The following is a 24,510-nucleotide window of genomic DNA, read 5'->3' as shown; positions in this document are numbered from 1 at the left end:
AATTAAAAATCATTCACAGGACATGTAAGAGAGATGATAACTAGAATTTTCTTCAGGATTGATGTTGTTATAACGAAAACGATACAATTTATAAATGATAGCCAACATCCACATAAAATATTGTAAATGTAAGGGGATGCCCTTCCTAAGCTCCATACAAATACATAGGAGGGAACACTAAAATTAATAATTGAATTTAAAACACATTGAGATTTTTAACTGAATGGTGTGGAATATAAGAGGATTAATTTTGCATATGACGCAACATCATTTATACTAATAAAATTTAAAAATAACGACCAAATTAAAAAGCATAAAAACTATATATAAAAAGAAAAGTTACCGTAAAAAATATACACAGATCACAGGTGTTCAAAATGAAATCCTCCCCTTGGGTAACCTCTACAAATCATCTTTATGCAAAAACAATTTCGAATTCCTTTGCTTAAAAAGAGAGACGGTTCTGAAAGTGAAAACTAATAAGTAAAAACACTTCTAACCCAAAATTAACAACTAAACCCCCAACATGTGCCATTTGCAAAAACGTATTCCCCTCCTAAAATATTGTAAATAGCGAGCTTCAGGGACTACAAGTCTACAAGCGTATTTGACTGGCAAATCAAAATAGCTCCATCTCATCATGAAAATATTTTCATGTTCTGAGAGTTATCTTCCCCCTCCCAAAGTTGCCTATTATATTTCTGGAAACTGTTGCCAGTTGCCACATTGCAGCCAACAGAGCCTTGACGGCAGGGGAGAACTCATCACCTCCTTCCCCTTCATTCTCTTTTTCAGGAAATTCTGCACATTACAGTGACATTCTGCAGTTCTCCTTTTTTCTTTGATTCAGCATATCATCTCAATAGCAGCTGGAAGAACACGAATTTTTCTTGGAAGGAACCCCAGGTGCTCCCCATCAGATTGAATGTAAACCCCACCCTTCCCAGAAATGTCCTCTACCTCAATAGAGTGTACCCTACAACACAAAGATCATTATGACTGAGCATCATCACAAATCGTGAGCTTGACATTGCATTAAATAATTAAACAAAATAAAAAGAAGGAGATGAATAAAAGAGTTCTTTAATTTAGCTGGAAAACCTAGCATATTCACAAATTATCATGTAAATCAAACACAATAAATGCCAGCTCATACACCGGAGTTCAGTTGCATATTTTATCATCCTAACATGCAAAGCAGTTTGCTCATTAATGATGCTCATTGATATCCAAATGAATCAGTTAAAATGCCACTTGTATCGTAAGGGTCATTGTTATCCTTGTGACATGAGAAGAAAAACTAAAAACGATCTTGGATAAATGATATTTACTCCTACGTGCTATGTTACAATTTAACACCACCATGTAATTTAACATCATTTGTCATCTAAAGTCTAAAACCTCAGCATGCAATGAAGAACTAGCAAGTACAGGTGTGACGATTGAAGAATGGTATGATGCATTCACTAGAAAAGATTTTACCTTCTCGAAGATACATTTCTCACAGACAAATGTGTACCATTGTACAGCTTATGTAATTTGAGGATGAAATCATACCACTTAAAGTTTTGAAGAATAACAACCTGCAGAATTTGGAAGCCAAAAATTCTATCAACTTCAAGTTATTTAAATAATAAATAAAAATAATTTTTTTTGAAAAAAAGGCAGGACAAAGGAGCCCCCTTAGCCAACAAAATTTTAAAAATAGATGCTAATATTTATCAAGGAGATTTTAGAAAAAGGCATTTCACCTCAAGATTTCCACTATGTGGATCAGCATTTGGTGTAATTTTCATCCCACCCCCGAAGTATTTTGCATTTCCAATGCAAAGAGCTGTAACTAGAGGACATGTCTCCCAGTCACCTTCATTCATCTACAAATTTTCACATTTAAAGCTTATGTAAAAAATTTTTCGTGCATTAATGTGAAGCCTGAATAGGAGACTATGCTTTGACATTTATAGCAACACAAATCAATATGTTACACTGACTTTGATTCTGAAATCCTGGTTATGATGCCCCATAAAGGCTTGCAAAGCGCCAATGACATAGCATAGTTTACCAAATCTCTTGTACCTAGAAGCATAAAAACCTGCCTTGGCACTCCTGCAAAATTTTGTAAGGCATGTATTTAGATAATGACCTGAATCATGACTCGTAAGTCTCCATCTTGAATTTCCAAGTTACACTTACAAATGAATATCAGCAACATTAATGAAGTAGTGGTCTTCTCCAGTTTCTCCAGTAATGACACCAACATCTATCCTTGATCTCACCCCTAAATAACTCCTAACATTAGCATTTCTATAGGGGAAACCAAAAGCAAAAATAGTAAAAGGTTTTTCAGCAAGATCTGCCAATCATGAACAATAACATGAGAAGAATAGACCAGCAAGGTAACTGAAGATCAACACCTTTAGAAATGCGTTCAATGGCCTCGTAAGGATCATTTTTCCTGGCAAAGGAAACAGACGCGTCCATTCCAATTAATTCTCTCAGGGTTGTATACTCCATAGATGTTACGGATTAAAGAAGAAATAAGGCAAAGAAACCATAACTAACCACCCAAATGTTCGTGCAAAATCAGAGCCAGTACCCAGGGGAATGAGCTGTACAAAGGCAGAACATAGTTATATCATCCGCTGAGAAATCCAATCAGAAGATGTGTTACAGATGACTGAATATAAGACCACATGCACATGTTTCAAGGAGAATATCGCATTATAATAGCAATTACTCACACCAAGAGCAGTTGAATGGGAAGGCTCTTTAACATGACTGGTAACAGGTTTTCCAGCCCAGAAGAAACCATTAACAACCTGCCATACATAAGTTGTAGTAAGTGAGGAGTCCTCTAGTTTAACAAATTCTACTAGACAACAGAGATGTTGAAATTTCAGAAATAGTGATGCATGATACCAGCTAACTGTCAGCAACCCAACGAAAAAATTCTAGAACAGACCAACTCGGATAAGACAATTTACAAAATGATTTGACTCGGGACCCTAATCGTGTGGCGATTTCAATAACAAGCAATCCCCCAATTTATACCGCCAGCCTGCATACTCAATCAAACAAACAAAACCCCCCCCCCTCCCAAAAAAAAAAAAAAGAAATTCTAATGGAAGGGGAAAAAGAAAGCATGCAGAAAATGTTAGCACCTCATGAAGAGTTCCATCACCTCCAACCGCAATGACTGCATCAGCCCCCTCTCGTATTGCCTGCATATTATAGGGTGACAATAACGAGGAAAAAAAAACTCAGCAGATATAATAGAATAAACCCAACTAAATTCGATTTCCAAGCGCTACTTCTTTAAACCAACCTCTCTCGTTATGTCAATAGCATGACAAGGACCTGAAGTTAAGGATTCACATATCTATCAAAACCAAAACGCAACAACACGTGAATTAATGAATTAAAACAAAAACGAAAGACACAGTATTTGCAGACTTCATCAAAAGAGAGAGAACTCACATTGCATTCTTTCCCAAAGCGAGACCGCAGATATGGAAGAAGCTGTTTCCACTCTCTACCCGTCCGACCATTAGCACCTGCGCCGAAGTCCCAGTATAAAAAATTCAAATCTAACGGCCGCCATCAAGTTTATATCTCATTAAGAATATGGGTTTTCTTTTCCCAACAGATTTTCCCGGCAGCCAGACAGACAACAAAAAAGAGACTAACCTCGAGGATTGACGACGAACACGAGGTCGCGTTGTCTAGAGGGAGAGGAGGAACCAACCCCACGGAAGCGTTCGGAGGAGAGATCCGGGGCCATTGGCGGGAGCTCCGATCTGAAAAGCGAGGGTTTAGCCATGGGCATTCCGCTTCCTAATGCCGCAATCTGATTCTGATAATAGCTGCTTGGAAAAGTATGACCCGCCATCTGTCAGCGAAAGGCAAATATGCGATCAAATATTTTTTAACTAATGACTAATTCTGAGAGGAATGATAGCCGATAATCCGCAATTCTTCACTCATGTCATTCTATTTTTGATTTCATAGCTCCCTGCAAAAGTTTTGCCTGTGCGTTTGGATTCTGCAAGTAATCAATCGCTTAGGAGAGAGAAAGATATTAGCGACGACATAGAAGGAACACCTTGGATAGGGAGTTGGCAGTTAATATTAATAACAATGAGGATCTAGGAAATAGGGACGACACGTCAGCGAGTCAATTTTTCTTCCATCGATATTGCAGTTTACTTATTTTTCTTTTTGCCATCATCCATCTTGCAGTTCAATGCATTCAATTAACTAAAACTAACCATTAACAAATTAGGGAGTTGGAAGTTGGAAGGGAGTTGGAAGTTGGATAGAAGAATTTGCATTTCCCCAAACAAGTGAAGTGAACATGACTAGTACTACTATTACATTGCTCAATACACCCAGTTCCCTTCAAATTAAAATCACCCAAAAAGTAAGCAAAATTTAGCTGAATTAATTATATTAACGAACTTTTATTCAATTTGACCATATAATTTTGAAGTAACTATTATGAAAAAATTAGCATCAATTCAAATATATAGTTTTTTTAAAAAAAAATAGCCAGCCAAATTTAGATGACTTGGTCTTTTTCATCCTATATCTAAATGGGCTAATTTGTGTTTCAGCGTTGGGCCCAATTTGTTAAATGGCCTTAAAAACCAAAACAAATGGGTTAAGCATTGCACACGCAAGTCTATCTTAAGTTCTCAACTGGCGCTAATAAGACCACTGAGATTTGTACCACAAAAAAGAGCAGTGGGATACTAGCGTGCGTAAAATTTATAATGACTTGTCATCTCTTTTTTCAAGACTAGTTACAGTAATTACTACTAATTATACTAAATCAATTTCAGATTCAAATCATGTTTTTGTTTCTTATCAAATTTTTTTAGGGCCAAAAAAAGAGATAAACAACTGGATATTGACCAATACAAATTTGATCTAAGAATTTAACTCATGCTGCATTCAAAAATGGGTTTAAATCCCATTGTCAATGCCGAAACCTTCCTGTTGGATAGTAATTTGTAACTTGTAAAGACTTTTATGATCAATGATGTGGGGAATAACTTGACGCTCATCTGTTCCCTTGGCCTTAAAGGGGCCTTTCTTTCTTACTCTATTTGAAAAGTTAAATAATTAAATTTACTTGTATAATAAAGAGTTAATACAAACTCTAGTCCTTTAAATTTATTTTCATTTTGATTTTAGTCTTTTAAGTTTCAAACCATATATTTTGATCTCTTAAGTTTCTTTTCATTTAAAACACTAGTCTCAATAATCCAATTAAAAAACTTGACCATTTTGTCTCTTAGAAGACCAAAATCTATAATTTGAAATTTAAGGAATAAAACCAAAATGAGAACAAATTTGAGAGACCAAAGATTATATTAACCCTATAATAAAATACTCTAATTCCAAATTGGCTTTATTTTAAACTTACGAGATCTTGCGTTGAGAAACTTCCCATAATTTTTTTCGGACAAACCAGAAACTTCCATATTACACTTGAAGAATTTGATTCAGACAGATCTTATGTGTAGGAGTACTTTTTCACTGCATTAAATGGGTTCAAATTATAGTCGCCATTCACATTTCATTTTTATCACTTGAACTAGCACCAAAGAAACATGCCAGCCCAGGGGAAGTCGGTTTCTTCTAGTGTAGTATCGAGATCTGATCAACTCATAAGGAAAACATATAAAATGAATCTGATAACATTATAGATAACAAGTCACCGCAACAACAAACTGTGTTTCTCTTTCTATAAACCATAGGGCGGCTAAGAAGCCATAGATCTCAAGGCCAGAAAGAAAGTGGGGAAAGAAGGAGCAATAGGAATGATCAAAATTCAGAACAGAGGTTTTTTACCATTTAACATACCAAGTAAATGATCAAGAACTTGGCTCCCTCCATCGCGCAGGCCCGAATGCATGAATTCATTCGTTATCCAAAGCCTAATCCCTGCTATCTGAGAAGCTGTTTCCATGACCAGCTTAAAATTCACATATACGTCTTCATAATATACAGCAGCTGCAACAGGTACCTGACCCGGCATTGATCCAAATTCATTTAGCAACAGAGAAATTTAACAGAATAATCTTCACGAACAAATGAAAAAATGATGCAATTTTCAAGTGTTTGTTAAATGTAATCCGATAGAATCATAAATACTGCCTGTATTGGTAACATATACATCACGGTATAAGTTTGCTGTAATTAATGTCTCTGCATGCTTTCTCTTTTCTCACATTAATAATGAAAGGTGGTATCATATTTTCACAGTTAATTTCCACAATAAATTAGCTCTAGTGATTAAAATTTTGGATTTGGATAATTTAGATACAGTAAACGTTGGCTTTTCAGACAAAAAGTGGAACAAAAAAGAATCCCCAATTCACATGTCAACAGAATGCCAAGCTAATATTACTATGCACAAATCAATGACGTCTGTAAATACCTGTTTGTCTGTAAACCAAAACTGCCAACCATTTTACTAATAAGGAAACGATTGAAACTGGATTATATGGATAAAATATAATATAATTGCTGTTGAATTTTTAGATTAAAAGATTTGACTGATTTGAGATGCCAACATACTATTACATTTCTACGCAAAACGCTAGGGTAAAAGCAGTATACCTTATTGTTATTCAGCACCTTAGTGTCATATAGTCGAGGCCAATCCTTCTTCTCCGCCAGTTTATGAGCTACATCCTTGAATGGTTTCAAAGCATGAATCTCATCAAACATCCACGGGAAAATCATCTGTAAATGAAAATAAGCATGGTCAACATGTGATTCTTGTAAAAAGAAATTAAAGAAATAAACATTGATCTTCAGCTCTGAAAACGAAAAGTATTCTTTAAAGAGGAAAACAAATGCGATACATTACAGCTCATATTCAACCTATTCATGCCCTGAATCAAAAGCACTCTTAGATAACAAATCATGAAGATCATGAATTATTTATACCAAAGATCAATGAAATTACGGAAGTCCAAGTGTGGGTGCAGGCCTGAAGCTATAATTTTGAGTGTGTCTCTGTGTGATCTTACGATTAGAGTCAAACCTAATCTTGAATTCCCTTCGGTTAAGGTAAAGTTAAAAAATCAAATATTAGAAATCAAAGTTCGCAAAGAATCATATTCTGAATAGCACTGAATTAACCATGACGCATGCATTAAAGATGCTTTTATATGGCAAAGAACATGATGTTTATTTTACATCTTACCTCTGCTGTGAAAAGTACAGGGTGGCCTTCCCTTGCAGCTTTAATAGCATCGAACTTGCTTTCATATTCTGCCCTTATTCTGTTAGCAGACCACCTACTAGGAGCACCCTACAGAGAGATAAAGATTGAGAATCAGAGATAAAAGAAAACCACAGATTATGAATAAACGAAAAAGGATTATGGTATCCACCTGACAGTAGATGGGTTCGTGCAGGACGGCATAGAGGGGATTTGTGTCAAAACTCAACCACTTCTCAAACTGCATAGATGAAAACCCGGACGGTGATCTTCAATGTGGAACTTGAGATCCAGCATTCAAAATTTATATCTCGAGGTTAATTACTCACAGAACTTAAGAAGTTGTAGCTGATTCTCTTTGGTGCTCCTGGAACTAAAATGGGATCCCATACTCTTTCAAACCTATAAAGTATACAGGTTAGCCTGTAACATAATGGGGAGATTAATTTGGTATTTCAAGCTGATTAAAAAGGTACTATTTTCATACAAATAATGCATGCGCTCAAACCCAGCTCCAGATCCCAAGCCAGAGAGACCAAGAGTCTGGAGTCCTCTGGGGGTTAATATGCCCCCAGATGGAAGCGTCACCTAAAAAAAGAAGTAATAAGCAACTGAAACAACTTTGCATGTATTTTCCACATCAACAACAATAAGAAAATCCGATAAGGCAGATACTTGCCCCTCCCTTTTCAGCTAAATAATTAACCAGCTCTTGAACAATTTTGACATCCTGGGGATATCTTTTGTAGTACTTGTCATTTTGGCATATAACTTGCTCATAGCATGCCCTGTATACAGAATCTGCAGTACAAGCATCTCCAATTGGAGGAATTCCTCCTGTTAGAAGGACTTGTTTCAGTCCCTGTGGTGCAAAACTCAAATATGTGACCCCACAAAAGCCACCAAAGCTCTGCAACAGTTGCAAGAACACAGAAGGAAGAAAGTGTAAGAAGTTATTGAATACTCAGGTTTAGTTTCAATATTCTAAAAGCAAATCAAACCAAATGATCATAAAACAACTATCTAAAATATGAAACTTACAGTAGGAGCAATTTAGGAGAAAAATATAAAAAAGAAGCAGCATTCCAAGGAACACTAGTTAGGCCTCAGCACTCGTTCACATAAAAACCAATAGGAAAAAGTGATGTGAATACCTGCCCCAAAACTGTCCAAGGCCCTGCATCTGGAACAACACGCACTCGAATAAACTCTGCATCATTTACAATACTATCAGCTCGGAAATGTTTCAAGTAATCAGCTAATTCATCTGCAGACTTGAACTGTGACATTGATGACACTGTCAAGGGAGTAGATAAGCCTGTTCCTCGCTGCAAAAACATGCATAGGAAATTGAATGAGTGATAAACCAAAACTTCATAGGACAAAGAAGAGGATGATGCAAAGGTCCAGCAAATCATGCCTGATCCATTAAGATGACACGAAAGTCTTCACACGCTTTGTGAATCCATCCACTGGATTCAGTTGGCTGCGGACACTCAAACCCCGGTCCACCTTGCAAATATAGTAGGCATGGCAATGTTTGCTCTTCTTTGCCAGCTGTGACAGCACAAATGGACTTTTAAAGAGAAATAACAGGGTAAAATGGAAAATTAAACATGTAAAACTTAGCATGAACATTCATCCATCGGGCATGGCACTAAATTTATCACAGACAAGTTTCTGTATGATGGATGACCAAATAAGTGATTTTGGTGCGTACAAACTAACTAAATTACAAAAAATATACAATACGGAACAAATCATGCTTATTCATAGTTCTGAACAAGAGAAATCGATTTTGCTCAAGTTGCCATTGCCAGAATGACGAAGCACTTTTTAGTGGCATTTTGATTATATACGCAATCATAGTTATTAATACCACATCATAGCTTTAGCTAAGCAGAACAGCTCCCAGCAAAATGTCAGATGCGTAGCATTATGACTTTCATTTAGCTCCATTACGAGAACCACTTTTTTGTGTGGCTATAGCTTCCACTTCAGGCACTACATATAAAATACGCCATAACAGATCTGAAGGGATTTTGCAAACTTGTTACAGATTCAATTGACCCGTCCTTGGACAATCAATATTGGATAATTCATTTTGATTTCGTCCACGAAATCAAAAGCATGAAAAGAGGATAACGCCACCCTTATCATCTTGTGCTCTTGATTATACTTTGAGCATGTTAAAATTGCGTATGATATTTTCACATAGCTGGCGTAATAGTATCTGCTCAGCGCTAAAGTATTTTGGAGTTCCTTGGGCTACAAATGACCTATGCGCTATTAATAACCATGTTCACAATCTTCATCCAACTGATCAGGTTCCACTTCGGGAAGTTACGGTGAAATGGATCCAGAACAAACATGTGGACTTCCTAGTTCCTACCTTGTCCTGAGGGACTAAAATAATCTTTTTTTTTCCACCCAAACGATGCGTCTTCATTTCTTAAAATTAGAGTTTCAAATAAGCATTTTAGTGAGAGGAGGAGGAAAACGAAGAGTAAACATGATCAACTTCTTCGAAGTTCAAATTTTAAAGATGGGGTAGAGTCATGATCAACTAAAATCTTCCATATATAAAATTAGCATCACAATAGTACAATCTAGATGGCCAGCAAGCACTTCATGAGAACTCTATAATGCTAATTCGGCTCCCGGACACTCATTAGTTGATTCTCTATCCAATAGAATATTTGGCATCGGAATCTGGATTCATAGCTTAAAATGAATGTTTCTGGGATAACTTCGTTTTACACAGTTACTCACCCAGCAAGATTTTTTTCCGTATAAAGTCAACAACAGAATATTTGTACAACGCAACCAAGGAAAAAAGTAACTGGAAAATTTGCATTGAATCCTATAATCTCTATGACAGAAGATCCACAAGATCAATTAACTGAAAACAAATGCAGCTAAAGTCGATTATTTTGTTTGCACCAAGCGAAAACATTTTTAAAAAAAAATCAGAAGTGAAAATAATTTTGTCGTAAGGGATACCTGCAACAACTTCACGAGTAAAAACGGATATCTTGGGAGAGGAATGAAGATCAAGAGTGTAGTCTAGAGGTACAGTGAATCGATGATCACGAAGCCGAAGCTCCGGTACAGAGTACCAGTTGCCGGAGACATGCTCCGATTTAGAGGCTGAAGATGTGGAGTTTTCTCCTTTCATCACAGAGACGATATGGAGTGAGCTCCGGCGAGAATATACGAAGGACTGCTTAGGGAAGGTAAGATTTTGTATTAGCGACTGCGTAGCAGATGATACTGCAAGAGAACGATAACGGAGGGAGCAAAGCCTTGAAGCAGGCGCGTAGAGTACAGACATTTTGTGTCGCGAGTGCAATCGCGGCAAACCGTTTGATTACTTGAAAATAAAATAAATAAATATTAAAAACAAATGCTGCTCCCATTAAATACTTCTGCAACAGGTGCAAAGCACCATTCTTGCCGCCAGCCCGCCACTTCCCAATTCGTTTCCCCCTATTTTTCTCCAAAATGGCCTTCTTCACCTCTCTTCTCAGAAGAGCTTCTTCTTCATCATCTTGTTCACCTCTTCTCCGGAACCTTCGTTGCTTGAGCAACGTCCCTGAAAACACTGTGTATTCGGGACCCACTTCCCAGAGCTCGATCAAGAGAGTGACGCTGACCTACCTGAGGCAGAAGCATAGAAGGGGCGAACCCATCACCATGGTCACTGCATATGATTACCCGTCGGCGGTGCACTTAGACACTGCCGGTGTCGATGTCTGTCTCGTCGGGGATTCGGCATCCATGGTGGTTCATGGACACGACACCACTCTGCCGATCACTCTCGACGAAATGCTCGTTCATTGTCGTGCCGTTGCTCGTGGCGCTAAGCGGCCACTTCTGGTAGGGGACTTGCCGTTTGGGACCTACGAATCCAGCACTGGTCAGGTGCGTTTACTTTGGTTAATTGTTTAATTGGCTTAGTTTAGAGAAAAGTGTGGTGTTTGCCTAATGAGCTTGAAATCCTACTTGTTTTGTTGATGAGGAAGCTCTGTTTCTTCCTCCGGATGTTCACGCTTTTTTCAGAGCAAAAAAATATGCAAATATGCTTTTCATAGCCATTTTTGTTGCGACAAAATTATGCAATGAGTCTTGTTAACCTTGCTTTTAAGTTTCGATAAAGAAGTTGTCCTTTTAACCTAAAATTTTGTCCGGGTGGTAGAGAGGAGGTTCGGTGTATTTCTTCTAAAGTTGAAAACACAATTAACCTTTTCTCAGAATAAAGTTTGTTCAAAATATGCTTTTTATAGCAGCTGTGAGAACTGAGTTAGTTTAGCTGAAATTGACATTGACAACAAAGATAAAAGAAGATTTTGTTTTATTTCTTGTGTAATTACAACTCAGACCAATATAGATTCCTTTTGTGGGTGGTCAAAAGGAACATAGAAGTTTGGAATAGGGGATAGGGAGAAAGACATCTAACAACCATCAAAGTATGGGAACCCCAAAATGTCCTTCAAAATGGCTTAATTCTTATGACGTCTTTAGGGACTATTTTGGAATTAAGTTTTTTTTTTTTTTAATGTGTTACTGCTCCTTTTGATTATAAACAGGCAGTTGATACAGCTGTTCGTCTATTAAAGGAAGGGGGGATGGATGCAATAAAATTGGAAGGAGGGGCACCTTCAAGAATTGCAGCAGCAAAAGCTATTGTTGAAGCTGGAATTGCTGTCATAGGACATGTGGGACTGACTCCACAGGCCATTAGTGTGTTAGGAGGTTTTAAGCCTCAGGGAAAGAATGTGTCTAGTGCTGTCAAGGTCGATTCCTCTCACATCCATCTATTTGAGACTTGCGCAATATTCTCTAAGGTCCTGAAAGAAACTTCTGCGTAGGTTGTAGAGGCTGCTTTAGCTTTCCAAGAAGCTGGATGTTTCTCTGTCGTTTTAGAGTGTGTGCCTCCACCAGTGGCTGCTGCAGCAACCGCAGCCCTTCAAATACCCACAATTGGAATTGGGGCTGGTCCATTCTGCAGTGGACAGGTTAGCTAGCTTAATGGTCTTCGTACCTAATATTCTATGCTTGATGTTTTCTTTTTCTAAGAGTTAAATGGCCTAGATTCATACTATTGTTTCTTTTCAGTTGAAAGTCACTTGACCATTAATTGATTTTAAGATGCTTATTCTTCGTCAAGTGGCTTTCCCTGTCACTATAATTTGATGCTCTCACATAAAATGTTCGCCTTTTCTTTTGTTTTTTTTTTTGGGTAAAATAAAATGTTCACTTCTGATCTGGACATACTCAGTTAACATTGGCCTTAAGAGCTGCTAGTACCTATTATTAAATCTCTAATTATGCCATCAATGAATGTGAGAGTGAGATGATGAAGCAAACTGTGTAAATATACAATCTTATACCTTATATTTTAGCCACTGAAATTACTTTCTGTGCACAAGTTAGCCAGTAATACTATCTTCTGTTGAATCCTTTGCACCTTGTGATTTCTTCAGTATCTGTACCTATGCAGGAGAGTGATCTAGCCATCCCTTTCTCATGTTCTACCCAGTGGATATTCTTTACATGTTTCCAATTTCCGAATAATAAACCTAGAAATATTGAAGGGCCAATTTCAATGACATAGGTGCAATATGAATTCTTTACTTCTTACTGAACTATGCCTTAGCTCTTTATCATGATTTTCCTCTTTTCTAGAAGACAAATTCCTTGGTAGAATGGTGTTCAAAAGATTAGTAAACTAACCAAACATGCACATGTACTTTTAGCATGTTTGGCGCACTTTTAGTGAGACTGGCTTCTACATTTGCTTGGCTTATATATTTCTAATGGACCAGAATTATCTTAAGAATCTCTGTTTCCAGAACTTGATTATTTAGTTACACAAACTTTCTAATTTCATTTTCATGTTCATGCAGGTGCTAGTTTATCATGATTTGCTTGGTATGCTGCAACATCCCCATCATGCAAAGGTATTTCTGGCAACTTTTAGCCCATTTTCTTTCATTTATTATATGACTAGATAGAGATTCGTCTATGCACAACTATTGTTTTCTTCAGGAAAATTTGTATTCAAACGCAATCTCTTAAAGAAAACAACATTAAACCCAATTATAGATCCGTCCAGTGTTTAAACACAATGAGCAGAATTGTAGAAAACCTATCATGAACTCCGTGGTTCTGCTTCTGCAGGTCACTCCAAAATTCTGCAAGCAGTATGCTTGTGTTGGAGAGGTCATCAATAACGCCCTATTGGAGTACAAGGAAGAAGTGACAAATGGCTCGTTTCCAGATCCTGGCCATAGCCCATACAAGATCGATGACACCGATGTTAATGATTTTCTACATGAATTGCAGAGGTTAGGTTTGGACAAGGCGGCATCGGCAGCATGTGAAGCAGCTCAGAACGTACAAGAATCATCCAAATCAGTGGAAGAAAATCCCTCAAAGTGAATGGTATAGGAAGAGTTTAAAAGGCCATTCTTCCTTTTCCCTCGAATCCCTCCTTCACAACACTACAGTCAATAACATAGCTCAAAGAAAGGTAACAGATAGTCGCTACTATCTCAAGGCAGGTGGACTATATCAATGCTATACTCTATAGATACTTTTTGTATCGCTTTAGTACCTGAAAATATGATTCTTGTTTCAGCATTATAGGATATTTGATGGCTAAAAAAGATTGCATGGTATCATTCAGCAACTCTGGAATGCATCCATATTGTCAGATACAGAAGTGTTGCACAAAAAGTTGTTTAGATGATCGAATTGATAATCACATTAGTTTTTTAGGACCAAATCGGGGTTTATGGAACAGCTTGAAACATATAAGTTTGCAAGGGAGGGATACTGTTTGGAAGGTGATAAAGAATTGCAGAACTTCAAATATTTTGTTCCTTGTCTACAGTTTTTCTTTTTCAGAAAAAATCCTTCAAGGCATACTCACCCATCATTTTTCAGCTAAATAATCGACTAATTCTTCAACAAGCAAGTCCTTGTGGTGCTGAACTCAAATATGTGACTGTACAAATAGCACTATATCGCCAACAATAAGAACACTAAGAAGAGAGCGTAATGAAGCACTGAATTTCAAGATGGCACCGGCCCCAGTATTGCAAGACAGAGCAAGTGTTAGATCCCCGATGATTTATAAATCTATTTTCCATAAGCTAAATTATCAATCCAATTTTAAAATCACCAAGAAGTTACGATAAAATAATTTAAATTCGGGACCATTTGGTTCAACTAATATTAAGCACTTTTTTAAGTTTTATTTTAGCATTAGGAACCAAATAATATTAAGCACTTTTTTAAGTTTTATTTTAGCTTTAGGTTACATGTTCAACTCTTCATGACTACGATGAATGCATGAATTTCTTCTTTTGAGTGAATATAGGAAAAAAAATATTTGCCTAAATAAGGAGCTATCACAAGTTATGTGGGAGCATGAAGGAAGAACAAGAGGAAAGTGCCAAAAATGTATAAATCCCAGTGTTGATTAACGTTTCTTGTCTTTCCTTTTCTGGTACTTTGAATCCCTCCCTCGAACAGACTATACTATAAGCAGAAGGGTACAGGTTGACCTTTTGATATAGTCAATGGTGTCTTCTTGTGTTTTTTTTTTTTTTTGACCAACTGTAATGTATTGTCCTTTTATACGAGTTTATTTAGGCCTAAAATGTGTTGGGTTTATGCTATTGACTTTAGCCGTGGCTTTAAACGTCATTTAAGTTTGAAAATGTAGCATTTACAAGGCATTTATTGGTGTTTCTCAATATGTCAATTAAAGGGGCGCAAAATATTACTCTCATTGTAGAACATTAGATTCTCATTTTTACCCAATGAATTTTTTTAAAAAAAAAAGAATCTGTTTCCTCAATTTTGTTTGTACGACATATTGATTAGAACATGCTAGCTTAGGTGGTAAAATCAAAACACCTAAATCTTTGCCAGCGGCTGTGAAAACACAAATGAATTTTTGAAGAGAAATAACAGTAAAATGGAAAATTAAACGTGCAAAAATTAGCATGAACATCCATCCACTGGGTATTGTACTAATTTATCACACACAAGTTTATGTATGATGGATAACCGAACAAGTGATTTTCTTTTTTTTCAACCAGCGAATCAAATAAGTGATTTTGGTGCTTACCAACTAATTAAAATATAAAGAATATATATTAAGGAAGAAATCATGCTTATTCATGGTTCTGAACAAGAGAAATCTTTTTCTTTTTTGTACAAAAAAAATTTAAGTGAGTTGGATCCCCAGGACTCATTAGGATCAGAACATGTCTCCATGCTCAGAGAGTATTTATAGATATACTTACAGATCACCTACTAATAAAGTTGATTCGAATGAACAAGAGAAATCGATTGTACCAGCTAACAGCTATGAAGTGATTTTGCAAAAAGAAAAACCATATTGGAAGTACTTATACTTTTTTTCAATTTTCAATTTGGTACATATGTGTTTTTTGTTCTTAACTAAATCTTTAATTTTGCTCTATTAACATCATTAATCCTTATGTAGAGACTAAAAATATCAATAGAACAAAATTATAAGAGCTAATGTTGCTAAAAAGATAAAATTAAATGTTTAATTAAAGAAAAAAAACATATAGTACCAAATTAAAAATTAAGAGAAAGTATAGGTACCTGGTTTTCCTTTTGCAAAATTGCCAGAGATTCTAATGGGCCCAAATCAATATTGGATGATTTGCTATTTGATTTCGGTGACCAAATCAAAAGCATGAAAAGAGGATAATGCCGTCCCTTCTCATGATCTTGTGCTCTCGATTATGTTTTTGAGCATTTTAAAATGGTGGATAATATTTTCATTTTTCAGAGCAAATCATGTGGACTTCCTATCCTGTCCTCATGGATCATGTGCATCCATAAAAATTTGAAATGGATTTTGTTTTGAGATGACCAGCTCTTCTTTATAATCGTATATTCGACGATTTGTTCTGCATAATGGAGGTAGTAGAGCTCAACAACACAATCTTTTCATTATTAAAATTTAGTTATTCAATCGCTTATTTATGCATGTGCATCATGCCAGACAAAATCACTCGTGACAAAATGGAATATTAGTATTGTATTAACAAACAAATATTAAAACGACTGCATCATGATTCACATGCACGACAAAATCACTCGTAAAAAGGTATACTACAATAAACAAATTAAATACCACCTCATATCCTTAATATTCGACGAAATGCTCGTTCATTGCCGTGCTGTCGCTCGTGGCGCTAAGCGGCCACTTCTGGTAGGAGACTTGCCGTTTGGAACCTACGAATCCAGCACTAGTCAGGTGCGTTTAGGACCTATGAAGCTTTGGCTCCTCATCCAGAAGTTCGCGCTTTCTCCAGAACTACAAATATGCATATTAAATGGGATTTTCATAACCATTTTGATCATAAACAGGCAATTGACACAGCAGTTCGCATATTAAAAGAAGGAGAAATGGATGCAATAAAACTGGAGGGAGGGGCACCTTCGAGAATTGCAGCAGCAAAAGCCATTGTTGAAGCTGGAATTGCTGTCATAGGACATGTGGGACTGACTCCACAAGCCATTAGTGTTTTAGGGGGTTTCAAGCCTCAGGGAAAGACTGTTTCTAGTGCTGTCAAGGTCCATTTCTCTCAAATCAATCCATCTATTTGAGACTTACGAGAACAATTTCTCTAAGTTCCTGAATAGAAAAAGAAACTTCTATAATCTGTGCAGGTTGTAGAGACTGCTTTGGCTTTGCAGGAAGCTGGATGTTTCTCTGTTCTTCTAGAGTGCGTGCCTCCACCTGTGGCTGCCGCAGCCGCCGCAGCCACCGCAGCCCTTCAAATACCCACAATTGGAGCTGGGGCTGGTCCATTTTGCAGTGGACAGGTTAATTAGCTGCCTTAATAGTCCTAGCTCGTACCTAATATTCTGTGTTTTGTTTTTACTTTTTCTCGAAGAGTTGAATGGCCCAGATTCATACTGATGTTTCTTTTCAGTTCAAAGTCACTTGACTCCTACTTGATTTTAAGATACTTATTCTTCATCAAGTGGCTTTCCCTGTCACAATAAATTTGATGCTCTCACATAAAATGTCCACTTCTGCATTTAGATTTATTCAGTTAACGTTCGCGTTAAGAGCTACAAGTAGCTATTATTAAATCTCTAATTATGCCTCAATGAATCTAAGAGTGAGATGATGAAGCAAACTGTATAAACTCACAATTCTTTACCTTGTATTTTAGCCGCTGAAAGTGAAACTACCTTCTGTATACAATTTAGCCACTAGTATTATCTGCTTGATCCAACGGAAAATCATCTAAGAATCTCGGTTTCCAGAACTTGATTATTTAGTTGCACAAACTTTCCAATTTCATTTACTTTAATGTTCATGCAGGCGCTAGTTTATCATGATTTGATTGGTACGCTGCAACATCCCCATCATGCAAAGGTATTTCTGGCAACTTTCAGCCCAAGTTTTCTTCTTTCCTTTATTATTTGACTAGATAGAGATTCGTCCATGCACAGCTATTGTTTTTCTTTCAAGAAAGTTTATATCAGAGGCAATCTCTTTAAGTAAACAGCAGCATTAAACCCAATTATAGATACCAGTGTTTAAACACAACGAGCAGAATTATATAAAACATAATATGAACTCTGTGGATCTGCTGCTGCAGGTCACTCCAAAATTCAGCAAACACTATGCTTGTGTTGGAGAGGTCATCAATAAAGCCCTAGTGAAGTACAAGGAAGAAGTGACAAATGGCTCATTTCCAGGTCCTGCTCACAGCCCATATAAGATCAATGACACAGATGTTAATGATTTTCTAAATGAATTGCAAAGGCTAGGTTTGGACAAGGCGGCATCGGCAGCATATGAAGCAGCTCAGAAAGTAAAAGAATCATCCGAATCAGTGGAATGCATGGTGGCATCTATTCAGTGATTCTGGAATGTATCCATATTTTCAGATACGTACAGAAGTGCTTCTTGGAAAGTTATTCAGATTATAGAATTTTTAATCACACCAGTTTTTTAAACATGTAAGCTTGCAAAATGTTTTTTTTTTTTGGGGGGGGGGGGGACCTGTTTGGAAGGTGATAAAGAATATTGCAGAACTACAAACTTCCTCGTCTTTGTCTACAATAATTTTTTTTAGGAAAAAAAAACGTTTGCTTACCCCTCATTTATCTGCTAAATAGTGGACTAGTTCTTGAACAAGACAGAGTTAATGTTGGAATATCCAATTGTTTATTAGTATTAATTAATTATTTGAAGCGGTTGATCGATCAGTTTATGTCTGATAATATGACATGAAAAATTTCGTACCAAGACTGAATTTGAGAGTTTGAGAATTGAGAGCTATGGGGAGTTCACTTATAAGTTATCTCGCTCACAATTTTTACAAGTTTATCTTCTTTCAGCTAAATTATCAGTCTGATTTTAAAACGACTAATAATTCACTATAAAATTTTAACGATAGAGTCGTTTGGTCCAACAGATGCTTTCACCTTTTCAAGTCTTATTTAAGCATGAAATTGCATGATAAGCATGTGAATTAATGTTAAAGGAGTGTTTGGTATAGAGTAAAAACACTTTTGAAAAAAAATACTTTTAACTAAGACAAGATAAAAGTCGTTTCACATACTCACTTTAAACTTCGTAAAATCATTTTTAAAAAGATAATTCAAATACCCTAAGTGAAAAGTGAATATATGTGTGTGTGCGGGCGCCTAAGCAAGGAACTATCTGACTTAGACAAGTGGGATGGAACAAGAAGAAAGAACAAAACAAAGCGCATAAATCCTTACTTCTGCTGCTTAATATAAATCCCAGGTGTTGATTGAGGTTTCTTGTCTTCCTTTTAGGCCTATAAATCCTTACTTCTACTACTTAATATAAGAGTTAGTTTACCTTTTAATTTGGTTTTAAATATAAAACCCCACTCTATTTTGAATCTCACACACCATTGGTCTAATTAAAAATAAAATTTATAATTAGAACCAGAGGTAGTATTTATCTATTTTTTTAAAATAGTTCTTGTAATAATTACACGTGTTAAATATTTCATCAAATAACACTTGATTAGCAAAAGTATTTTAAAAAAGACAATACATATTTATTACAAATAACTAAGTTAGTTAATTTTATTAATATACTCAAATTAATCAACTAGCTCTTGTATTAAGAATGGAAATAGCATAAGCAGAACTGTGTCTGGGTATAGGTTGACTTTAAATTTTGGTACACTGTCTTCTTCTTCTTTTTCCCAACTATTACATATTGTCCTTTATGAGTGTTTCCAGGTCGGAAATGTGTTGAGCTTTTGTTGTGATTGACTTTAGCTGTGGTTTTAAACGTCACTTAAGTTTGAAAATGAACTACCATTACTATTATTTTATATATAATATAGTTTTTACGAAGAATATCCTGACGTTTCTCAACATGTCAAATATAAATTATTGCAACGTCTTTAGGAAAAAAATAAAAAGGTTTCAAAATATGACTTGTTTGTAGGGTATTAGATTCTAATTTTTATCCACCAAATTTAATATCTAAAAAAAATTAATCCGATTCCTTAATTTTGTTTGTACGAATTTGAATATATATAACATAGCACTAGCTTAGATGATGAAATCAAAATAAATAAATCTTAAGCTTGTTGTGGCAAGTGATAAAAGTCTTAAGGGTCATTATTATTCACATTCACAAAGTGCAAAATTATGCATGAATATTAATTGGTGGAAGCTGAGTTTAGAGGAATAGACCCAATCCACTCAGAAATGAAGATCACATAAAATAATTGATAATCGAACCGGACAAACTGAATTGGTATGCCTACCATTTTATCTTCTCGCTGACGTGGCGCTCTCTCCTCAGGCCATGCGTATTGGGCTTACGTGAACTGCTTTGCCTCTTCGGCCTGTTTCGTTTTCCTGAAGTCACCCCATTTCTTTTTCTTTTTTTTTACTATTTAATTAAAAATTGAAAATATAAATGCCATCCTACTCTATGAATTTTATAGCAGCATATTTTTCAAGGAATTTTATCATATTTTCAGAGTGATTAATATTTTTATCTTGATATTTAATGTATTTATTAAAAATACCTTATAATAATAAATAGAAGAAATATTACTCCTCATCATTAATGTATGAGTTAATTGAAGGTTGAATTTTGTCATGAGCATGATATCTAAACTCATTTTGTTTCTGATATTTATTATTTTTGGAAACTAATTTATATAACTTATTAGTTGTTATATGATCTAACATTATGTAGGGATATTTTTAAAAAATTATGTCACATTTATTATAATTAACTAATTTATCTGATTTTGTTAATCTACACATATTAATTAATTAAGTGGTTTTAATATTAAGAAATTTACTGGTCATGAATGGAGTATAAAGTTGAAATGATAAAGTGGTAAAGTTTTCTCAATTGGATTGAGAACGGAAATTGAACCGTCAATGAGGAGGAGAGCTTTACTGGTATTAATCAAAATTTAATTTTTGTTTTATTATATTCCACGGTGTGCTGGGGAAAAAGGTCCAAGGCACCAATTGGTAAAATGGATGTTCCTGGGAATTAGAACCTAATTCCCTCTCCAATTTTCATCTCTTAATTAATTTCACGTCTCAGCAGTTGCCAATTGGTGGCCACACACAGTACCAATGGAATAAGCATCCAACAATTACGTAGCTCTCTGTACAACCTTTTAATATGTGTGTGTTAAAAAAAGAACTTAATTCATGACGAATAAACAATTAAAATTATAAATGTTCTACAATTCAAATACTCCTCTAATCATATTCAAAAGGTAGAGAGAGAAATTCTGTTATCCTATTTATAAGTTATTTTATTGAATTTTTAGTATAAATGTATTATTTTATCCTTTACTTATCACAATATAAATAATTTTTAAAAAAAGTGTTTATATTAAATAAGAAGAAAGTTAAAAAGTTATTATATGTTAATAGATAGTTAATATAATTCAAGATTTTTTCTGATCTATATGAAATATGCTAGAAGGTCCTTATAAATAAAACCCAAAAAAGTATATATAGAATTTGATTAAAGCGAGCTATCATTATTGATTGATGTGAATGTTTCATTGGTGTGTTTTGAGCTCAAAAGCATGTTTTAATATTGATAAACTCATAAGCCGTAACTTATCTAAATTTTTTTTGCCTTATTTTGTATTTTTTTTCATAATATTCACGATATTTTCAACTTAATAATTAGGACAACTTAGTAATTAAACACGTAAAATCTCTTGTTATGAAATTTTTTAAGACTTCAAATTAATTTGATAATTTAAAAATACTTTTTTTATATTTAATTCTCTCTGGGACTTAATGCAAATTTCCCTTAATTTTTTATTGCCACGTGTAATTTCATAGAGATTTCATTTAATGTTGGTCAGATAAAATACATTTAACTTAATACTAACTTTTTTTTTTTTAAATTTAGTTTACCTACAAACAAAGAATCTCAACGCCCGTAGGAAAGTCAGACGATGCCATATTTACATATGCCAAAGAAAAGTCAACCCCTAACTGAATTAAATTAAAGTAAAAGCAAATTCACCAAAAGCAATAACATTTTTATAAACACCACAAATCAGTCAGCTCGATCAAAATGCTATAAAGGCCCATCAAATTTAAATTTGGATTATAAATATTAAACATATCAAAGATATCATTCGCTAACAATTCCTTAATTAATTCTACTGATATTAATTAACAAAGACATAAAATCCCTAATCTACCTTCTCTTCAGCTCTCACTGTACTGGAAATTATGGAAGACAAGCAACTTTTCTTCCATTTGTTAGTGAAGATTCCTCCAAATTGTTCCACCTCTACAGAAAATTTAAAACTAAAAACATTTTTGAAAAAAATGTCAACTGTTTTTTAATACATACATGCAATGAACCAGATTTGATCTGCACATAATGAATTCTAAATGTACAAGTTAAATCTGAATCATTGTATATATGCAGCAGATCACATGTCACTTGTACGCAGAGAGCCACCAAATGAATCAACAATTGCCGCCGGCGGTGGTGGCGGCAGCGTTTGTTGTCGGCCACGCCGGGAGAGTGAAACCAGTAGAGAAGGGTTCGGCGAAGCAGTCTCCGGGAATGGGCTCCGCCGCCGGAGGTGACGGCCCCGTAAGTTCATCTAACCCTTCGAAGAAATCATCTGTTAACACCGAATCTGATAACCCAAGCTCATCGTCTTCCTCTTCCTCCATCAAATCTTCCATTTCCACCTTGCTTTCGAGGCCTGTGCTTTGAGGTACTGTGTCTTCTTCTTCCACACCAGAGGTCGCCGGAGAACCGACTTTCGCCGGGGCTTTGTCTGTTTCAACGCCGGAGCCGGAGCCATCGCCGGCGGTTGTCGAGGGCTTCTGGCGGGTGGAACCGGCGAGAGAGTTCCGATGAGTAGGAGCAGGGTGGTTGTGCTCCGCCGTGTAGGTGACTATGAACATCGATGGGTCCGATCTGTTCCTCTCGACTTGTTTCCGAGCCAAGCATCCTTTCGAGCTGCTACATCTGTAATATCCCCTGTTCATCACACAACGAAACGAAGCTTAATTAAGCCATAAATCATATCATTATAGCTTCTTTTTTCTGCACTAAGAATCCTAATTCGGATCCAAAATTGCACCAAATTCAACTCACAGAATAAATTCTTGAGGAGTTATAGGCAAAATAATGGTGAACAGTCCAAGAATTACCTCGGATATGGAGAGCCTTTGATGGGTTTCTGGCCATATTTCCGCCATGCCCAGATATCAGAGGAGAGAGACTCGGCTGGAACCTGACAAACTTTCTTAAGCTGATTCTTCCTGCGTAATGGAAGATAACACAGAGAGATCATGAGTCACAGGCATTACTTTTCTCAGGAAACAGCCAAAGAAAAGAAGTGAAGATGAAATTGTCAACTCACCTTCTTTTAGATCTTGGGGTAGTGGAAACAGGACCAGGATGAGACATCTTATTCTTAGGCTGCAGATTCTGTTGTTTGTGCGGTGTCTGAACAGGTTTGGCGGGGGCAGAGGGAGAATTGTAGGAGAAGGAGGAAGAAGAAGGAGAGAGGGGAGAAACTAGAGAAGACGATGAAGAAGGAGGCTTGGTTGATTTGGCGAAGAAAGGCTTACAGAGCTCGTGCAATTCTTCAATGGAGGAAGAAGGTCTGGCTTCAAGAGGGTCTAAATCTGAGAGGGGCAAGACCTGGCTAACTTTTTCCGTCCCAACAAACATAGGAAGCCCAAAAACAGAGGAAGATGCTGAGGAGGTGGCGGTGACGGCGGAGGAAGAGCCGGAGGAAGATGAGGAGGAGACGGTGGAGCATCCTCTGACGACGGCGTGCAGATCCCAATCGTCCTCCATAACCGCAACTAGAGACAGGCTCTGAAAAATGTCAGCAGCACCGTGCTGCTTTGAGAGAGAAAGACAAAAGAAGGCGCTGACTTTTTGCGAGAAGAGAGAGAGGGAGAGAGGGAGAGATGATAAGGTGCAATGAGCGAGAATGGGGATGTTTATATAGAGAGAGAAAGTTGGTGGGTTGTTTTTCAATTCAGGTTCACACTGTCTCGTTTTGTGAGAGAGTGCCAATTATAAATAAAGAAAAGTAAAAAGTCAAGAGTAAATTACTCCGATCTCATAATTTTTTATTTTTAAAACTTCTATACTACTAATTCTTTTTGAATTTTTGGGATTTTATTATTAAAATTATACAGGCGTTGTATTTTCAAATTTCATACAATTTTTTTTTGACAAAATAGACGAAGAACTACGCAGATATCATAAGATTTTAAATAAAAATTTTATTGTCTTTTTCATCTTTTCACATGTTGCATAAAAAAACTTATACAATTTTATTTGTTTCTAATAAAATTTGTGAGCAATAAAAAAATAAATTTAATGTATAATGTAAAAAACAAATTAAAAAAAAATGTAATGAATCTTTTGAAAAGCTAGGACTGTATATAATTTAATAAGGAAAATGAAAAAGAAGGCGCTGTTATTCTTTTGGAAGTGGTTGGCAAATTGGCATCTCGATGCTATGCGTATCTCTCTCTCTCACAACTTTCTCTCTCTAGATGTGAAAGCAGTTTTGGGAATTAGGGGGGTTGACTTTGCAAAATGTCAAAGGGGGATGTGACTCGGCTCTTGATTTCATGGCAGAAAAGTAAAGCAGAAACCACACGCACTTCATGAGCACCCGCTTGAGTTATACCGACAAATCATATACTACTATTAGTATTAT

The 24,510-nt window shown here is 36.0% G+C and overlaps 5 protein-coding genes across 5 annotated transcripts; 2 read left to right on the top strand and 3 right to left on the bottom strand.

Annotated features, from left to right (window-relative positions):
- Window positions 1–304: 304 nt before the first annotated feature.
- Window positions 305–4,066, bottom strand: LOC114726719 (sphingoid long-chain bases kinase 2, mitochondrial). Its single transcript, XM_028913401.1, has 12 exons — window positions 3,688–4,066; window positions 3,478–3,554; window positions 3,326–3,379; window positions 3,162–3,221; window positions 2,742–2,819; window positions 2,563–2,609; window positions 2,415–2,455; window positions 2,194–2,278; window positions 1,992–2,106; window positions 1,752–1,874; window positions 1,483–1,583; window positions 305–976 (listed from the first exon to the last, which is right to left on the bottom strand). The coding sequence occupies exons 1-12, from the start codon at window positions 3,887–3,889 to the stop codon at window positions 847–849; spliced, it is 1,113 nt and encodes a 370-aa protein (XP_028769234.1). The 5' UTR covers window positions 3,890–4,066; the 3' UTR covers window positions 305–846.
- A 1,575-nt stretch (window positions 4,067–5,641) lies between these two features.
- On the bottom strand, window positions 5,642–10,588 carry LOC114726718 (proline iminopeptidase). Its single transcript, XM_028913400.1, has 10 exons — window positions 10,241–10,588; window positions 8,658–8,794; window positions 8,392–8,565; window positions 7,917–8,147; window positions 7,725–7,825; window positions 7,567–7,639; window positions 7,410–7,478; window positions 7,220–7,327; window positions 6,628–6,753; window positions 5,642–6,031 (listed from the first exon to the last, which is right to left on the bottom strand). The coding sequence occupies exons 1-10, from the start codon at window positions 10,569–10,571 to the stop codon at window positions 5,837–5,839; spliced, it is 1,545 nt and encodes a 514-aa protein (XP_028769233.1). The 5' UTR covers window positions 10,572–10,588; the 3' UTR covers window positions 5,642–5,836.
- Window positions 10,589–10,663: 75 nt separating this feature from the next.
- On the top strand, window positions 10,664–14,116 carry LOC114726721 (3-methyl-2-oxobutanoate hydroxymethyltransferase 1, mitochondrial). Its single transcript, XM_028913402.1, has 5 exons — window positions 10,664–11,161; window positions 11,827–12,033; window positions 12,109–12,255; window positions 13,147–13,200; window positions 13,421–14,116. Exons 1-5 carry the CDS (start codon window positions 10,742–10,744, stop codon window positions 13,679–13,681), a joined length of 1,089 nt encoding a protein of 362 aa, XP_028769235.1. The 5' UTR covers window positions 10,664–10,741; the 3' UTR covers window positions 13,682–14,116.
- A 2,245-nt stretch (window positions 14,117–16,361) lies between these two features.
- LOC114726733 (3-methyl-2-oxobutanoate hydroxymethyltransferase 2, mitochondrial-like) lies at window positions 16,362–18,262 on the top strand. The gene is made up of 5 exons (XM_028913416.1): window positions 16,362–16,547; window positions 16,661–16,867; window positions 16,964–17,119; window positions 17,628–17,681; window positions 17,908–18,262. The coding sequence occupies exons 1-5, from the start codon at window positions 16,362–16,364 to the stop codon at window positions 18,172–18,174; spliced, it is 870 nt and encodes a 289-aa protein (XP_028769249.1). The 3' UTR covers window positions 18,175–18,262.
- A 3,621-nt stretch (window positions 18,263–21,883) lies between these two features.
- LOC114726769 (WRKY transcription factor 22) lies at window positions 21,884–23,781 on the bottom strand. The gene is made up of 3 exons (XM_028913466.1): window positions 23,188–23,781; window positions 22,976–23,086; window positions 21,884–22,802 (listed from the first exon to the last, which is right to left on the bottom strand). The coding sequence occupies exons 1-3, from the start codon at window positions 23,628–23,630 to the stop codon at window positions 22,277–22,279; spliced, it is 1,080 nt and encodes a 359-aa protein (XP_028769299.1). The 5' UTR covers window positions 23,631–23,781; the 3' UTR covers window positions 21,884–22,276.
- Between the last annotated feature and the right edge of the window lie 729 nt (window positions 23,782–24,510).

The sequence above is a fragment of the Neltuma alba genome, unplaced genomic scaffold, assembly GCF_004799145.2.
Source record: "Neltuma alba isolate B1F8T4 unplaced genomic scaffold, ASM479914v2 tig00012402_pilon, whole genome shotgun sequence".
NCBI lineage: Eukaryota > Viridiplantae > Streptophyta > Magnoliopsida > Fabales > Fabaceae > Neltuma > Neltuma alba.
This window is presented reverse-complemented; position numbering and strand designations above follow the sequence as displayed.

Bases quoted from the DNA above. Each gene is read 5' to 3' on its own strand.
- LOC114726718 (XM_028913400.1), bottom strand. From the start codon at position 10,571: ATGTCTGTACTCTACGCGCCTGCTTCAAGGCTTTGCTCCCTCCGTTAT. The intron at 8,795-10,240 runs GTATCCCTTACG...GTGCTGTCACAG, and splicing joins TACTCGTGAAGTTGTTGCAG to CTGGCAAAGAAGAGCAAACA. The intron at 7,826-7,916 runs GCAAGTATCTGC...TTCTTTTTTTAG, and splicing joins ATTTAGCTGAAAAGGGAGGG to GTGACGCTTCCATCTGGGGG.
- LOC114726719 (XM_028913401.1), bottom strand. From the start codon at position 3,889: ATGGCGGGTCATACTTTTCCAAGCAGCTATTATCAGAATCAGATTGCG. The intron at 3,555-3,687 runs GTTAGTCTCTTT...ACTTCGGCGCAG, and splicing joins GTTCGTCGTCAATCCTCGAG to GTGCTAATGGTCGGACGGGT. The intron at 2,456-2,562 runs GTTAGTTATGGT...TTCCTTTGCCAG, and splicing joins TTTGCACGAACATTTGGGTG to GAAAAATGATCCTTACGAGG.
- LOC114726733 (XM_028913416.1), top strand. From the start codon at position 16,362: ATGATTCACATGCACGACAAAATCACTCGTAAAAAGGTATACTACAAT. The intron at 16,868-16,963 runs GTCCATTTCTCT...TAATCTGTGCAG, and splicing joins CTGTTTCTAGTGCTGTCAAG to GTTGTAGAGACTGCTTTGGC. The intron at 17,120-17,627 runs GTTAATTAGCTG...ATGTTCATGCAG, and splicing joins GTCCATTTTGCAGTGGACAG to GCGCTAGTTTATCATGATTT.
- LOC114726721 (XM_028913402.1), top strand. From the start codon at position 10,742: ATGGCCTTCTTCACCTCTCTTCTCAGAAGAGCTTCTTCTTCATCATCT. The intron at 12,034-12,108 runs GTCGATTCCTCT...ACTTCTGCGTAG, and splicing joins ATGTGTCTAGTGCTGTCAAG to GTTGTAGAGGCTGCTTTAGC. The intron at 13,201-13,420 runs GTATTTCTGGCA...CTGCTTCTGCAG, and splicing joins AACATCCCCATCATGCAAAG to GTCACTCCAAAATTCTGCAA.
- LOC114726769 (XM_028913466.1), bottom strand. From the start codon at position 23,630: ATGGAGGACGATTGGGATCTGCACGCCGTCGTCAGAGGATGCTCCACC. The intron at 23,087-23,187 runs GTGAGTTGACAA...TCCATTACGCAG, and splicing joins ACCCCAAGATCTAAAAGAAG to GAAGAATCAGCTTAAGAAAG. The intron at 22,803-22,975 runs GTAATTCTTGGA...TGTGATGAACAG, and splicing joins AAAGGCTCTCCATATCCGAG to GGGATATTACAGATGTAGCA.